Source organism: Rousettus aegyptiacus, unplaced genomic scaffold (assembly GCF_014176215.1).
Source record: "Rousettus aegyptiacus isolate mRouAeg1 unplaced genomic scaffold, mRouAeg1.p scaffold_m13_p_3, whole genome shotgun sequence".
NCBI lineage: Eukaryota > Metazoa > Chordata > Mammalia > Chiroptera > Pteropodidae > Rousettus > Rousettus aegyptiacus.
In genome coordinates, this window is record NW_023416306.1 from 97,783,684 (window position 1) to 97,800,425 (window position 16,742).

The window sequence follows — 16,742 nt, forward strand, 5'->3', positions numbered from 1 at the left end:
CCCCCAAATAAAATCTTTATGAATAGAATTTGTTTCCTATCAGCAGATTTGACAAATTGTGCCAGAGGAAGGGCCCTGGTGATAATTTTTGAGTTTATTCTCAACCTAGCTATTTGCTGAATGCTCTTATCTATTTTAAAAAAGTTTTTTAAAGCCCCAATGGGGGCTAGGGGGTGCATCTAACAACCCTAAGGGGCTCTGTGGTAATAATTCTGCAGGGCCCAAGGAAGCCAGTGGAAAAACGGGAAGATTATCTTTGCCCTACTGTGAAACAGTACCATTGGTAGATTAAAAACACGTGAATTAATTCAGAATTAAACTGGGGATCTGTCAAAGCTAACGTTTCACCAAACTATGTGAATTCTTATTTATGAGGTATTAAGTACCCAATTTAGTCAAGCAGTTATTCCATTAAACCTTCACTTCGTTTCTCTTCGCACCAAACCTTTTGGTGATCATTACTTTTGTATAAGCTCTTAGCAGCCAGATCCTTTGACAGATTTTTAGGACCATGAACAACTAAAAATTAATCAAAGGCATGACATGCAATTTACTAAATATGTGATCATGAAATTTTAATGCACTTAGAACATTGTCAAAGTATTCATAGTTTCCAAAAACAAATACAACAGAACGTATCTGATGCGGAATGAGGATTATCTTTTGTTTTGTCTGTTTCATTTTATGCTCTTGTAACCTGTATCCCCACCCTACCTCCCAGTTTCACAGTATGAACTCGCAGTAAAGGCCTGAATACCAGCCATTCTTTTTTAAAATTCTATTGGTGATATGGGCATGAAATATGGCTCCTGGCGAATAACTCTTAAATGGGACCGGCTTCACTCTGATTGGCAACTGTCTGATCGTTTATGCTTTTTAAATGTGTTTATCAAAACCGTGTAGGATTGATGGGTGTTTTCGGATGAAGTTATATTCTTGCTACAGACTTAATTTAGGACTAAGGTTAAGGCTTAGGATAAATGAGTACATTAGATGATTAAAGAACATTTGTCTTGTGGGACATTTAAGTCATTTATTTATGACACTTAAAAACAAGCTAGGAGAGAAAGCACCATGGGTTTAACAAATCAGTTTTATACAAATGTTAAACTAAAACTAATGACTTTTTTAATGGAACTCCAAGGTATGCCAGTTCACTAAATATCCAGAGGCAGAATCAAATGTGTCGTGGAGTAAACAAGATGAAAAAATATTGGAATTTTTTTCATTTACTCAATGCCATATATATGTGTGTGTATGTATACCCATGTGTACCTTCTTCCAAAGGTTTGTTTGTTTATTTATTTATTTATTCATTTTTTAAAAATTGCAATTGCTCCTTTACCTGAGGATTTGGTCTTTTGTCTCTCTTTAAAATGCTCTCTTTTATTTTAAGTAGTAGAACGAAGATTTTCTGATGGTATAAGAATTTGGACTATTGTACTACTGTGTGCTGGGTATGATAAAGTACCTTGTCAGGGGCGACTAGATGGCTCAAGGGATTGGTAATGGGATATATAGAGCCTTTCACCCACAGGTCACTAGCTTGAATTTTGTCCAGGTTGGCAGTGACTAAAAGTCATTAACATCTCATGACTGCTTGGTGGCCTATGTGAAATGAATTTGTTTGTTTGTTTGTTTGTTTGTTTAAGTCCATAGATACTACCTATGGCCAGGGCATCTGGGGACCTCTCTTGCTTTTACAGAAGCATTCCACCAAACCTACTGACTCTTGCTCTGCTTAATAAAGAGATGGCTGGGCACAGGAGAGTAGACTTTTAATTCTTTATGATGCCACCAGTTTTACCATTGCTGTTCCTGGTGTTTTTATTTGAAGAGTATATCCTCTGACAATGAGAGGTGTTGACCGGCAGACTGATATTTTTACCAAAGGCATGTGATATATTTTAACAAACCATAAAGAGGATCAGCTTTGAATCCTAGGAGAATTTAAATCAATATTTCGCGATCTACAGCATATGTAATTTTGTAATTTTCAAAAATTTCCAGATTTTTATTACCAACTGATAAAAAAGTGAGAGTGGACAGATGGCATCATCAATACTAATTATGTGAAAGCTTGAGACTTGCATAATTTCTAGAATATTAACCATTAGCTCCTGGCTAAATACTGACCACAAGGTACATTCCCACCTTTTTCTATTATCTTAGTTCCAAATCATCATTGCTTCCTTTTGTAAGCCGCTTAACAATTCTTCTCAAGGTTCACTCACTCACTTCTGGATAATGAAATGACCTCTTGAATGGCTTTCTTTGCTTCCAGCCTGCTCTAGTCAACACATCCTGCACATTCTTGCAAAAGGATCAGGTACCAAGTCCAGTGAACATAAGTTATCTGTAGATAGTTATCAGCATAATAGCAGGAAGACTGTTCTAACAGAGTTGCCTAGGAATGTCAGAGAGTGCCCCCTGCTGGTGGTCTCAGGTAAGGGCTGGATAGCTGTTGCAGATGGACACTGAGGAGCAGTTTGGTGGAATTAAGTGTAGAAAATCTAGGGCCAGGCTGCTTGGGTTCACATCCTAGGTTCTCCACCTACTAACAGTGTGCTTTCCCCCCAAGATTTAAAGAAATTTTTCTTTTTGTAGTTACTTCATCTGTAAAATGGGAAAAAATAATGGTACCTTCATAGTATTTTTTGAGAAATGAATGAGGCAGTGAATATGATAGGCTTAGCAGTGTCTGACGCTTGGTGACCATTTAGTGACTATCAGTAGTTATGCTGTATAAGGGATTCAGGAATCCATAGGTAACTGTATAAAAGACCCTTCAGGGAGGATCCTTCCAAATTCAATATTTTATTTGTGATAAAATAATGTTTTCATTGGGTCACTGCTCTGTTTAATGAGTTATACTGAGAACTTATCACACCAATCTCAGATGCTTTCCCCTGCACTCCAGTTCCCCCAAGATCGGCTCCATCCTTAATAAGCATGCATCTTTGCTTCCATGAGGAAGACGGCTCCTTCCTGCCTCCCAAATGCAGCATCTTCTTTCTTACTATGCTTCTTGGGATGAGTCTCCAGATGACTGTTTCTACTTCTTTGCTCTTAGGTTGGTTTTTATGCAGGGCATGCAAGTCGTCCCTTCACATTAAAGCCACCCACAGTCATTGAGTCTCTCCCTGATTTCTAATACCACTTGCCATTTTATGCCTCAATTGAGATAGCAGCACTATTGTTCTTCTTTTTTCTCTGGTTGTTGATTATGTATGAATCTTCTAATGATGGTGATTAGTTTTCTAAGGGCAGATGTCATAGCTTCTACCCCGTGTGTTCTTTGTAAGCATCTAGCAAAGTGCTCAAAACAAAAGAAATTGTAGGGCTACAGTCTACTCTGGCATGAGGTTAGCCTTTTACCATCTCTAATTTTGATTTGGGGTCATTTTGAGAAAGAAATTACTTAAAATCTGTTTACTTTTAAAATTGGACCATATAGGTAAAACATAATGAAAACTATGTATTAATATCATTAATGTTATTAGGTATTTGCAGTAAGTTATACCTTGCATAGAGAAGGCTGAGTCAATACATTTTCCAAAGCCACAGCATCTCCTGAATTTCAGTTAGTGAAATCAGCCCAGTGTAAGTGAAAGGAAAGCAGTTTGGGGACATCTCCCATTCAGAATACTCCTATAGAGCCAGAAAGAGCAATAGTCAGAGAAACTAATAGTCCTGTGAACTTATCACACAGCAGGCATTTTTTAGGCTAACTGACCTCTAAACCTCTTGACAATGGGTACCGAAGTACCTGACAGTCATGGTACATGTCAAGGCAACTTCCTCCCAAAACAACTTTCTTGGGCTGTTAATTTCAGGATAGAAGTTTCAAAACTGAGATAGTTCTGCCAAGATTGTTAACAGCAGTGGCCTATAATACAATCCTACCCTACTCATACATCACAGTACTCTGATCATCATCATCACACTTCTGCACTGTATTAATGACCCGTCTCCCTCACATGACGATCAGCTTCTGGAAGGCAAGGAACTTCATCTCTGTTTCCCCAGCGCTTTGTATGTCTGACTCGTGCCAGACATACACTCAATGGTTACTGTATAGTCTAGACAATCTTTCTTATCAGGTGGGTCTAGATCCTGAATGAGAATTCACTTTGGTTAATAACAACTTGAGAAAAGACTCAAGTTATTCCCTCTCTCAGGCTGGTATTGTCAACTAACAGAAGTTAGGTGATGTTTCTCATGGGTTCTAAGAAACCATGATGGTGTTTCATGAGCAGATGCCTCCAGGAGGACACCCCCTGATGGGCCCCACTGTTTTTGCTCTTTTTCCATCTCATGCTTGCCTTGAGAGACTGGTTTTGAAAGGCAGAGTCTGGAGAAGGTACACAGAGCCTGACCCAGCATTGGCCAGGCAGAGCAGGGACCAAATCCACAGAGACCATTGTGGATGTCCTTCTGGCTGAAAGGGCATGCAGGAAATGGGGACCAAGAGACTCAAGGCTGAATTTTGCCTAGAATTGACTCAGATGCTACTGTTTACTGTCATATAAAGAGTTTCAAAGTAGGGATGAAAGCAGAGGAATGGATTAGATAGAGAATTTTTGTTCTAAGTGAGAGATTATATATTGTTTAAAAATATATTTTAGCCTAATGAAATATGTACATAATGGGATAGCAGGTTTCTCTCTGGATTTCTGAAGCCCTTTGGAGAAAATCCCTCTGGCTTGATTCCTACCACAGTCCTATCTCTTTTCTCCATCTAGTTCCTAGGCTTCCCACCTACTCTGACCCTAATCTTGGCTGCTTATCTAACCCGTGTGGTTAGGGGCAAGCCACCTGGAATTTCCATCACTTTCCCCCCATCTGTAAAATAAGGATACCACACTGACCTGCCTCCAAGGGAGAAGGTGTGAATTAACTCCTATAATTAGTGGTTTCTGTGCTCTGCATGCACCAAGGAGGATATGACTGCCAACCATGATCACAGTGGCATGAATATGCTTTGCTTCTAAAGCGATACTCAAGAATAACTGCTTGGCAAAGAGCTGACAACTGAAAGTTGAAAACTTTACACAGAAGCAATATTTCTAGTATTTTCCCCAAGCAATCATGAGTAAATTGCTCACTAGGGGTGGAAATGGTTTCCAGCCAGTTCTGCCTTTTCTGATCTGTGCACCCTGCAAAGCTCAGTCAATGCCAAGTAACTGATCCTTCGTAAGTCTGCTGTCTAGTGCAGAGGAAGAATTCAAAATGGTATAATTTAAACAGGGATAAAATTTCTGTGCAGTGTTATGTATTAAAAACAAATAACTTGTGCTTTGTTCAAGGCAAGAGTTATAGAAATAGAATCTATAATTTTTAATTATCCAATGACAAAGAGAGCCACATTTTTTAAAAAAAATAGAGAAGAATGGTCATTCATTAACAACTTGTCTTGGGTTTCATGTTAGAAACTCTGAAAATGTACCCCTTATCACCAAAGGTAAAAGAAAGCCAAAATTATGACCTTGAAAGCTATATAAAACAACTGTTAAAAATAATGGGTTTAAAACATTGATTTTCTAAACCTTCAATAGAAGATTTAGTGAAAAAAAAAATGCTACATATAAACCGAGTAAGCCTATTGTGTATTCTGATAAGACCTGTGCTTCTATTATTGAGCAAACCATTTGCTACCCTGTAAATACCATTATATTTATATAAAAGATGCACTTTTTTGAGTTGCAACCTCTGTGATCTAAATTTTGGAAAGGAAAGTTAGTTTCCGAATGGCATGCAGCACTATGCTGAGATCCAACATCTTCTCTGGGAACAAAAGGGAGGCTGCCCTTCTGTAGCTATGTCAGTCACCAACTCGGATTTTCTCGGGTCAGGGTGTCAAGCCCCAAAGGGTGCCTTGCGCTGCAGCTGTGCATTCTGGGAGCTGGCCTGGAAGGGCGGAGCTCACGTACTGGGCCAGCAGAGCCTGGTGGGAAGAAGAGATTTTACCTTACTTTTTTTCAGCTCCCTCAGGCAAGATCCTAGAAATACAAGATTGCTTTGTAAATGTTCTCACTGTACAGAGACAAGCACGCAAAAGCATGAGCATACGCACAAAAAGGCGATAAGTGTGCCTGGGCTTTGCATACCAGAAGAGAACATTGGAAAATAGTCCCTTCTCTGGCAGTTCCAAGTGATCTTGTTTAGCTTAGCTTGGGATAAAGGTGACATTTAAGAATAGCTTACTTTCTGCATGAAAAAAATGGCATTGCATCTTTTTGTGAGGCAAAAGGAACATTCTGAGTTTTGCAAGAGAGTCCACGCAATAGCACTGGCTTATTTTTGGAGTATGTGTGTCATCTTCATTCAGGAGTGGCAAAAGGTAATTTCTATTTCATTTCAAAATAACGATGACATAGCTAAGGAAAATAATTTTTCAGATATAATTTTTGGATAAAAGCTGAGTTTATGCCTAACTGATGATCCCTTTGAGTTATGGAAAGACTGGTTTTTGTTAGGCTGCTTTCTTACTATTAGATTTGGCACATTCGTGTGCACATGGGTATTAACGGGAGGCTGGCCAGTTTAGGGTAATAATGAACTTGCCTGGATCATTGATACAGCTCCAGTAGAAAGACATTTCTTAGTCAATCTATCAGAGGTCACCGTGGTACGTTATCCAATGGATTCATCTTTGCTTATATTGTGTTAATATGGAAAGGAACTCAATGTGTTTACAGTTTGACAAACATTCAACATAAATTATACATTTTAATTTCATTTATTTGTTGGGGGCTATAGAAAGCAGGAATTTCATTGTATACAAACTGCCATTCAGAGGGAAGAATTAGCAGTTTCCTGAAAAGATACACTAATTGTAAAAACAAAATTCTCGGGTCAGGGTGTCAAGCCCCAAAGGATGCCTTGCACTTAAGTGAGTCACTGTGATTTTGTATTGAGTTTTTAAAAGGCAAAAGTAGAGGGCGGCTCACCCCAGTGACGGTACAGTTTGTATTTTAGACTTCCAGTGCATCCAATATTGTCATCAAGAAGATCAAGTGTAATAAATCTCCTGTCATTTGACAACTTGAACGTTGTAGTTACCACACTATTTATATCTGAAAGAAGTCAGACTGATCTTTTAGCATTAGCATGCGGAGCCTTCTCCATGATATTATCTTACCATATAATGACTCTGAAAATCTCACAGAGATTAATGGTGATAACATAATTCCAGAAAGTTGCCACTCTATATGTAGAAATATATTGGCAATAAAAACCAGTCACTGTGTGCCTTTCCCCAGTAGGGGATCTCTCACTTTTCTTTGATTTTTAAAGGCTTCAGATCAATAACTGGAGTGACATTATTAACAGCTCCCTCAACACCTTGGCCAGCACTAATATTAAATCCATTACACCTTCTGTTTGACATTTGCAGTACAGCAGAAAGTGCTGTAGATACAGTCACATTGTCTGGGGACTGGGGTTGGATGTGGGGTTAGTAAGATGGTATCCCTTGCCTGACTTCTAAATTCATTTCATTGATAGGAAACTTGAACCAATATTAAAAAAAAAATCATAAAACCCTACTCCTTCAACAACCCTATATTAAATGGTAAATAATTCACCCATAAAAGTACGAGTGTATTTCATATCTGAGTAGTTTTTGAAACAAAATGTTGATCTGATCTTTAGATAAATTTTTATATTCTTTACTGTTATTCCTAAACATTTGTCCCCCTAATTATATCACTTGTGAAAACTATCTAATTTCAGAATTGAGTTCCTATAGAATCAGGAGCTGATCAAATTTACCATAGCACAGAGGCATATGTAGAAAATGCAGATCATTTCCATTCAGGCAAGTACTTAATTTTGTTGACTTTAAAATATTCAGGACATAGAGTAGGTGTAACAGCATAAAGATCATACTACTACAGTGATTAACTCCCCTCCCCCATAACAAGCTAGATCTGCCTGAAACTTTAGACAAAACACAATAACCTCATTTTAGACAACAAATGGTTAACCATGCTGCTGTAGTTATTCTTCACCAAAAGTACTGTCTCATACATTTTGCTAAATTGTCTAAATCCTGGTGCAGTATTGATTTTCCCTCTGCGAGCTCGTACCCATTCAATAAGTTGCAAGAACCTCTTGTCCTGGCTGAATTCCCTGCAAAGCAGGATCCAGGTACGTTCCTCCTGACAGTGGTCCTACAGCTGGGAGCTGACTGTTAGCTAGTGGGAAGCAAACCACTGGAGACAGAAAGGAAATTTTATGTTAAAGTGAGAAACATGACAGGGAAAGTTGCCTGTAAGGTTAAGTGGAAAGGCAGGCTACCATGTATGTTATGATCTTATTTTAGCCAAAAAACCAAAAAACTCCCACTCTGTTCCTATATGTATCTAGGGACAGAAACAATCTAGGAGGATAAATATATAATATATACATGCGAATAGTGGGATGTTGGTTTTTATTCTTTGTTTTCTGTATTCTTTTTGATTTTTTAATGATTTCTTTATGAGCATGAATTAATTTTATAATTGGAAAAAAATGACTGGAGTAAAGCAACAATTTTATGACCTAAGCTAAAGAATTTTACTCTCTGCTTTTAAAATAGGGAGATGTTAAAAGTTCCTCCAGGATTTCTTGAAGGAGCTGCTTTTCTATTTATTAAGCATTTAAAAAAAATGCGGCACCAAAATTTGTTAGCACTCATAATTACAGAATCCTTAGAAGTAATGAAAAGATATACATAGATCTATGAAAAGAAAACAAACCATCTGGACATCATGTTCCAGAGGTTCTGTGCTCCTCACGTCACAGGAGCCTGGATGACAGGACAGGGCCATCTCTTCTAAAATGTTTGGGGTTGACCCCTAAACTGGCATGTTCGAACTTTGTAATTTTTTAAACAAGTCCACCTATTTATTTTTCTTATGCCTGCCTTAAGATTTCTCCAAAAGGAATATCATATTGCTAAACTATTAATAGACGTGGATACATATTAAATATTTATTTGGGTTTGCTGTCCAGTCAACACACATATATATTTTTTTCTCATTACCTCGAAACTGGTTCAAGACAAGACAGTCACAGGGCCGGCATTTCAAAGAAACAGAATTCCTATTATGGCACAGTATCACTGCCTCTTAGGCTGGTTTAGTCACTTATTTCCTTTTATTATAATGCCAAATGTTATTTAGATTCCAGCCATTTAGTAATGCTACACTGAACACATCAGGGCTTCTGAAAAATTTCATACCTACTAGTCCCTTCATTTTCATAATCACCACATATTGATATCCCTTTTCCAACCAAATTACACTACTGTTTAAAAAAAGAACCTGTTTTACCAGAGTTTAAAAGATTATGATGTAATGAACAACGGTCTTCGAAAATGTTCTTTCGTGTTATTAAGAATTAGGAAATCTTGTTAAAATTCTTTTAGCTTTTAAGAAACATAAGCAGCTTTGGGATGTAGTGCCTGACATGAACTTTTAAGTAATTCCCCTGGAGCAATGATCTGCATTAGTAGAGATATTTAGTTAAAAGGTAGCACCCTACACTGCTTTTCTGTATTTGAACAGCCAATCTAATTGCCTTTTCGAGCCAAAGACTGAAAATAACCCACACTACAGACTTTTAAAGCAAAGTAAGTTCTCTAATGGTGAGAGGGACCCTCTCCATCAAGGGAGAGAAACCCTTCTCAAGCGATTGTTGCTAATGAGGCCAAGTTGTTAAAAAATGTAGAAGCAGAGTTTTCAATTTTACTACTTAAGATGGCTCAAAGAAGGCTGCGAAGGCGGGGGTGGGGCGTTGAGGGGAAGAAACCCAGGTAAATTTTCAATCGCACTTTAATGTTAAATGGCAGAGTAACTTTAAAGGAGATGTCATTCTAAAATCCAGAATTTCAGGACTCTCAGTGAGGACTGAGTTCTCACAGTGCACCTAGACTTTTGTGCATAGTGGTGCTTCACAGAAGGCATGGGGTTTACCCGAGTTCTTATACTCAATCCTAAACCAGTTTGATTTTGACTCAAGCTTAAGATATCCTAGTAGAACTGGTTTACAGGCCATGGATTTTTCCCCCCTCTCTATCAAAGTCTCTTCTGGGCACCAAATCACCCTTAGCGTGTTTGTGGAGACATCAAACTCTATATGAATCAACAGTGTGAACTGGCTGCTGAGAGGATCTAATTCAACCTTAGGCTGCATTAACAGAAGTATAGTAGCTTAAACTGAGAAAGGTGACAGTTCTTCTGCTTTGTGCTAGTCAGAATACATCCAGAGGGCTGCACTCAGTTCTTAGAACCATATTTTCGAGTGTCACCGACAAACTGAAACACAGCCAGGAAGGGCAGTGAGGGTCTTAGGAAAGTGCCATTGAATAATGGCTGTGGAATTAGGGCTGTTTGACCTGGAAAGGAGGGCAGGAGGAAGGGAGGATTTGGTGTACCTGATTTCATATATTTGAGAGGGGAGGATGGAGTAAATGTGAAATGTGGTCCCAGAGGGCTGAGCTTGGATCAGAGGGGGGAAGTTAAGGCAAAGCAGACTCTGGCTCCAAATTAGGGATAACTTTGTATTAGAATGGCTCACTAATGGCGTAGGAAGCCTGTACAATCATTAGCTTCCTATCAGGAGCAAGTTCTAGCAGAGACTTACTTCTCTGTTGGTTTTGCTCTAAAGAGATGGCTGCATAGGATGGATAAAAGGATTGCTGAAGATCCTTCTTAACTTGAGAGTTTGTGATTCAGGGAAACAAAGCCCACTTTTCCAAGGCCTTGGTTCATACAAAGGTTTTTAAACTTGAATTCTTACACTGCGTGTTTAAAAGTCATGAGCAGCCCAGGTTCCCCAATCCAACTCCGGAATGAAAAGAGAAGAAAACTATTTTCATGTGCTGCTTCTCAAATATGCCCAGAGGTGAACATCTAATGAGTAAGAAAGCAGTTCCAGCAATCTCACTGACATATCTATTCGGTAAAGTCAGTGAGCTAGGGTATTAGAATATGTGACCCTCCTTCCCCAACAAAATTTTCATTTTTATATGGTAAAGGTTAGTCTTAAATATTCTTTTCTCACGCATGGGGCTCACTGGAGAAGGATGTTCATCAGTGCTACAGGATAATGCCCTACAAGCTGCAGTTAACTTAAATGAGGAAACACAGATTGATTCTAGAAGGAATATTTCCAGAAGAGGCAAATATATTTTCCCTTCTATGTGAGCAAATACACTGTGATTATTTCTAAGCAGGTCAAATTAAAGTATTTTCTTAGAAGTATGTAGAATTATTTTAATGGTAATCTTTAGGTGGGTTTTTTCATTTTTCTTTCTATATAATGAATTTGTGGTATGAATCCGTTTTTAAACAACATATCAGGTAAAGTATAAGCATCTATAGAGTGCAAAAATAATTTCCTAAGTAAGCAAATAAAACTTTGCACTTCAAATCAGGCCTTGATTCATTAAAAATCTTAAACTTCTCATGAGAAAAATTAACATTTAAACCACTGCTGCTTGGCCAAGCACTCCACCACACAAGAATATGAAATATCTCCTCTAAAAAAGTACAAAAAGGACAAAACCACAAATGTGGAACTTCAATTAATTTAAAGCCCCAATCAGCAAAGAATAAATCCTTCGCAGATCTAATTACCAGCGCTCTCGGAAGACCCAGGCCGACCAGCCAATCTTCCCCGTGTTTGAACAGCTTGATGAACTAGGGGACTGATGGATATCAAGTCATTTTGTTTAATTTATAAATGGATTTTCCCCTAATACTTAAATTATCATCAGTACAACACAATGAAAATGGGAACATTCTGAATGCAAAGTCTATAAGAGTCCTGGAAGGAATCCCAATGAGGAATGTCACCTCTGTTCATTCCTCTATACAATTGATCTAATTAAATACTGAGGGTGGAAAGGCAGTTTAAAATGTAGCCATTTCTGTTTTCTTTTTAGCCTTAATTTATCTGTTCACATCTTTCAAGTACTTTCTGATGCTTAAAAAGGAAACCGAGATTTCTATAAGTCCCTAATACTTTTAATTCTCCACGAGCTAATATTCAAAGAGTCTCTGCGATAGATTTTGCTGAATAATAAACAAATGCATTACATTTAGCCACGGTGACAATAAAAGGAAGAGGGCTTTCCGAACCTGAGCCTTTTCCCTCCAGTAATTTGACAGAGAAACTAAAGGAACTCGTGCCTTGCACATGTATTGTTCAACTGAAATTAGATCTCTGGATTATACTTATTAAAATGTCTCCTTATTTTCAAATCTCTTCCTTATTTAATTACTGCACAGGACAGAAAGCTGCATGGAATTGTTAAATACCATTAGACCTATTTATAGTCTCTTCACACTGGCAACTTGAGTGCAATCATTGGCAAAGGTCCTGTCTACCAACCCACACGTTAGGACTGCAATTCCCACCTGGCTCAGGGGTCTCCGACTGGGAGGAGGAAGATGCTGAGCTGGCTCCGTCCTCAGTGGTGCCCTGTGAGAGGAGACCCCGCCCAGGCGGAAGCTTCATGCCCAGCTGCTCTGCCATCTCCACGTGGTCCCCAGGGTGGACATAGTCAAAGACACTGCTGCCTGTCAGCTCCACCTAGAGGGGGGAAGAGAGAGAGTGAGAAAGAAAGGTGTCACGAGCTTTCCATTTTCAAATTCAGCTCCACTGTGATTCAGATTCTGAGCAGGAAAGGAAATAAATGCAGCCTCCAGACACAATCTTGGTTATAAGTCTTTATCCTCAAATGCCTAAGGATTCTTGAAAATGAAAGAGAAAGATTTTTTTTTCACATGTATTTATTTAGCAATTGTTTAGGCCAGTCCTTTTCTCATACACTGTTGTTTTCATAAAGCTGAAACATTCTGTGATATGTGGATGAGTCTGCCTCGAGTTTAGCTGTTTTATCCTCCACATCATCGAATGCTGGCCTGCTTGTTTGGTGTCAGCCAGATGATTGACTGAATTCTACACTTTTCTCATTGAGAAGTTTGGGCTTTGTATCAAAGTAGCCAGAGATAGCAGATGAGTATTTGCTTAAAGTACACAGATTTCCAAGATGCATATTTATACATATCAGCTTATTTTTATGTAAATTTAAACGGGAGAAGTGCTGCTTACAAATATATGCAAAGGCATAATGTTTTCATTAAATATTACTCATTAGCTCTGTAATCATATGGAGAATTTTCCATGCAAAAGAGGTCAGCTGGGGTCTGAAGCAACCATTTTTTTTCTGCTAGTATCAGCTTGTTTTGCCTCCAATCTAATAAAATTCATGGTACAAATTTCCTTGAGGGCTTTAAAAAATGTTTTATTTTGTATACTCTTTGTATTAGGCTGACTGAAAGGTAGAGAATGAATATGAAATATGAGAAGAGGGTCAGCTCGAAATGGAGGCACTGCTTATTTGAATGCTGTCAAGCACAGCCCCTGTCTGGGTCCCGTGCTCGCTATGAGGGCAGAAGTTGCTGGTAAGGATCATTCTTACTTCTGATGCTATAACTCTTACCTCCTTCCAAGAATAGCAATAATGTTCCTAAAATAGTGTAGTTGGGTTACAGGTACTATGACAGGGAGAGATGTGGCAACTAATGGGTCACTAATGGGTCTCCCAGTCCTCTGGAATCTAATGGTCTCAGGCCGGCTATGGTGTGCCACAGAAACTTCCAGAAGTTCAGTTTATCTCAAGTTTTTAAAAACCCCTTCCTACCACACCTGTCTTCCCTGTGTAATTTGCAGCATCCCTCCAAATGCCACCTGAATGCCTACACTCTTTTTCTTGCCAAGAAGGCAGGCTGCTGGTGGGTGAACTGTCACAGAGAGCATAATACCCAGAGTAATTATTATCCCCAGAACTCCAGTCCCAGTAAAATGATCACATCTACTCCTGACACCATTTGATTAAAATCTTAACAGGCTACACATCTTCAACATCTATCAATTAACAGAGATAAGGCCAGAAAAATGGGAGGCTAAATTCAGTTTGGCTAATAGCTATTCCTGAAAAAGGCTCGCATAACTTTTACCGAAAATGAGGTACTTTCTCTCTGCTATTAAATTACGCTCTCCTACTGTATTACCCGACTACCGACTCTATCATTTTACAATAACTATTTTCTCCATTTGATATTGTTACAGAGCGTAAATCAGAATTCATAAGTGATCAGTTCCGACCCTCTGGGAGGGAGGGATTACATGGAAATAATCCCTTTAATGTGCTCCTTGCCTCTAAGCATTTCACACAGCAGTAAATGGGTAAGCTGACTTTGAGCAATTAAGAAATTAAATGAAACTAATAAAATGTGTGTTTTAATATTTCTTGATGGTTATTTTGTTTGGAGATTAGTGCATATGAGGAAGTCATTCTCATTTTGCATGGAGTCCAAGTGCAGCACTTTAATAAATATTTCTGTCACTTTTCTCAAACTCCGAGTCTTTCTTTAATACTGAAATGTGCCTTTTGGCACAGAGCACAGATTGTGATAAGATGACAACGCAGGTGGGAGATACAGTAGACTTTCAGGGGTGCTGGTTCTTGAATATTCATGTAAAGCAGTCTTACGGAGAGGCAGAGCAGGTCTCTATCTCTGTAGCCTAATTTGCTTGGATGTGTAGGCATTTCCCTTCCACGAAGTAATGTCCCAAGTGCAGCACATCATCTAAAGTAAGACTGAGTCACAATGTGCCATGCCACATTTTGGCATACTGACAATTTTCTCCTCTGGTGACCTCAAGGGATCCTGAACTAAGATACTCTTAAGATGAATATGGTATGGGAAGGTTGGCACTGAGAGTTTGACCCTATCATAGTCATCATGTATGCATTGTAGTCAGGTCACATGGTGCAGGGAAAAGCACAAAATAACTGGAGTCATAACCTGACTTGGTGATCAGACACTTTTCCTCCTCTGCTTGTGACTGTGGACAGCTCAACCTCTACAGGCTTCAGTAGCCTCTTCTGAAAGCGGGTAGAGCTGCTGCTCTGCAGGACTCTGGGGCAGGGGGCACCACTCTGTGTGGATGGCGCCCCCTTGAGTGCCGCTCCATTGGAATGGTGCGAGGCAGCAGCCTGAGAGCTGGGATGAAAACACAATTTGCTTTGCCTGCCTCACAGCCTAATTTTGAAAATCCAATGAGACCATGCATGAGAAATCACTTTGTGAGAAATAAGCACTACAACATGCCTGCTGTTGCCACTGCTGTGTGATGGATGACACACAGACATGTATGTGCCCGTGTAACTTTGGCGAGGAGTTCTTAGGGTTTGTGTGGTCACTTTGGGACACCATTTTAATCAGCAGGGGGTGCAGCAGAGGTGATGCGTGCTTAGAGCTTCAGCTGCAACAATAGCAATATTAGCAGCTACCTGCCGCCATGTATAAGTACTTTTCATACTCTTCTTTAATTAATCCTCAAAAGAGTCTTTCGAATTGGTATAATCATCTCGATTTTACATCATCACATCTCATATTTATCGCTTTCTACATTTTTCATGCTGTTTTCACATCATTCAATTTTAGAGCTAGCGAACCATCCATTAATACCCCCTTATTTAATAGGTGAAAACTTTATAGTTCTGAGAAGTTTCAGGGCTTATTCAAGTTTACCCAGATAGTTAGTGATAGAAGCAGGGTTGTAAGCCCACTGGCTAATGCTCAGTTCACTACTTTTTTCACTAAACCCTTGTCTGATTTGTTTCTTTAGTTTAATGTACCTGTTTTAGTGCCTCCTTTTGGCCCAAGAGCACAATAGTAAAGCATCCTTAGCTCAAGATGTTGCCAGGCCACCTGCCCTCAGCCTTCTGCCTCCATGGTGCTCTGTGTTCTCTCCTGAATAAAAGTGAAGCTAAAGGATGGAGGCGCTCAGACTTCTGGTCAAGATGGCAGAGTAGGTAAGTGGTGTTCTCACCTCCTCCCATGACCACATCAAAATTACAACCATCATGGAGAACCACCTGAAGACTAGCTGAACAGAAGTCCTATAACTAAGGATATAAAGACACCACACTGAGACTGGTCATAGGGGTGGAGACACAGAATGGGCCAGTCCCACATTAACAGTGTGATGATAAAGAATCAGGAGGGATGTCTCGGCTGTAGAGGTCTTTTCTAAGGAGCAAGGGGTTCCATCCCCACATCAGGCTCCCCAGCCCAGGGAAGTGCTGGAAAGAAGAGTCCCATAACATCTGGCTGTGAAAATCAGCAGAGATTGCATCCTAGTGAGACAGAGGGCTGCTGAACTACCAAGCATCCCTCTTAAAGGGCCCATACAAGGACTTTACTTGCTAACAAACTCACTCACTCTGGGCTCCAGTGCAGGGGCAACAGCTCAAAAAGTGCCAGGGACATACAAGAAGTAACTAAATTGACTACCTTTGGGGCAAGAACTGGGGAGGAAGGGGCAAGGACTGGAGCAACTGTTTCTGGAATTGGGAGTGCTGACGGGTGTCACCGAAACTTTGTTGAGCCCTCCTCCCACCCAGCCGAACTGGCACAGGCAGACACAAAATCTGTGCTCTCTTTCGACCTGGCTAAAGTGTTCACCCCATCCCGGTGATTCCCTGTGACATGACTCCACCCAATTTGTGTTCCCTCTGCACCACTTCCAGTGGCTTTTCCACACACAGGCCTGCCTAGATTTACACGGTGGACTTTCCTAAAATCTCTCAAAGGTTCACACACCCCAAACGAACAGTGGCTGGCCTTGGAATGTCCTGTACTCTTTCTAAGTGGCCCCAATCCTGGCACAAGGAG

General features: G+C 39.6%; 1 protein-coding gene across 8 annotated transcripts in view; it reads right to left on the reverse strand.

Moving 5' to 3' along the window:
* Nucleotides 1–16,742, reverse strand: part of NPAS3 (neuronal PAS domain protein 3) — an 802,977-nt gene that overhangs the window by 104,776 nt on the left and 681,459 nt on the right. For all 8 annotated transcript variants that reach the window (XM_016123630.2, XM_016123628.2, XM_016123625.2 and 5 more), the window contains one exon: nucleotides 12,411–12,585. In XM_016123630.2, the coding sequence (XP_015979116.2) occupies nucleotides 12,411–12,585 (175 nt within the window). The remainder of the gene's footprint in view (nucleotides 1–12,410; nucleotides 12,586–16,742) is intronic.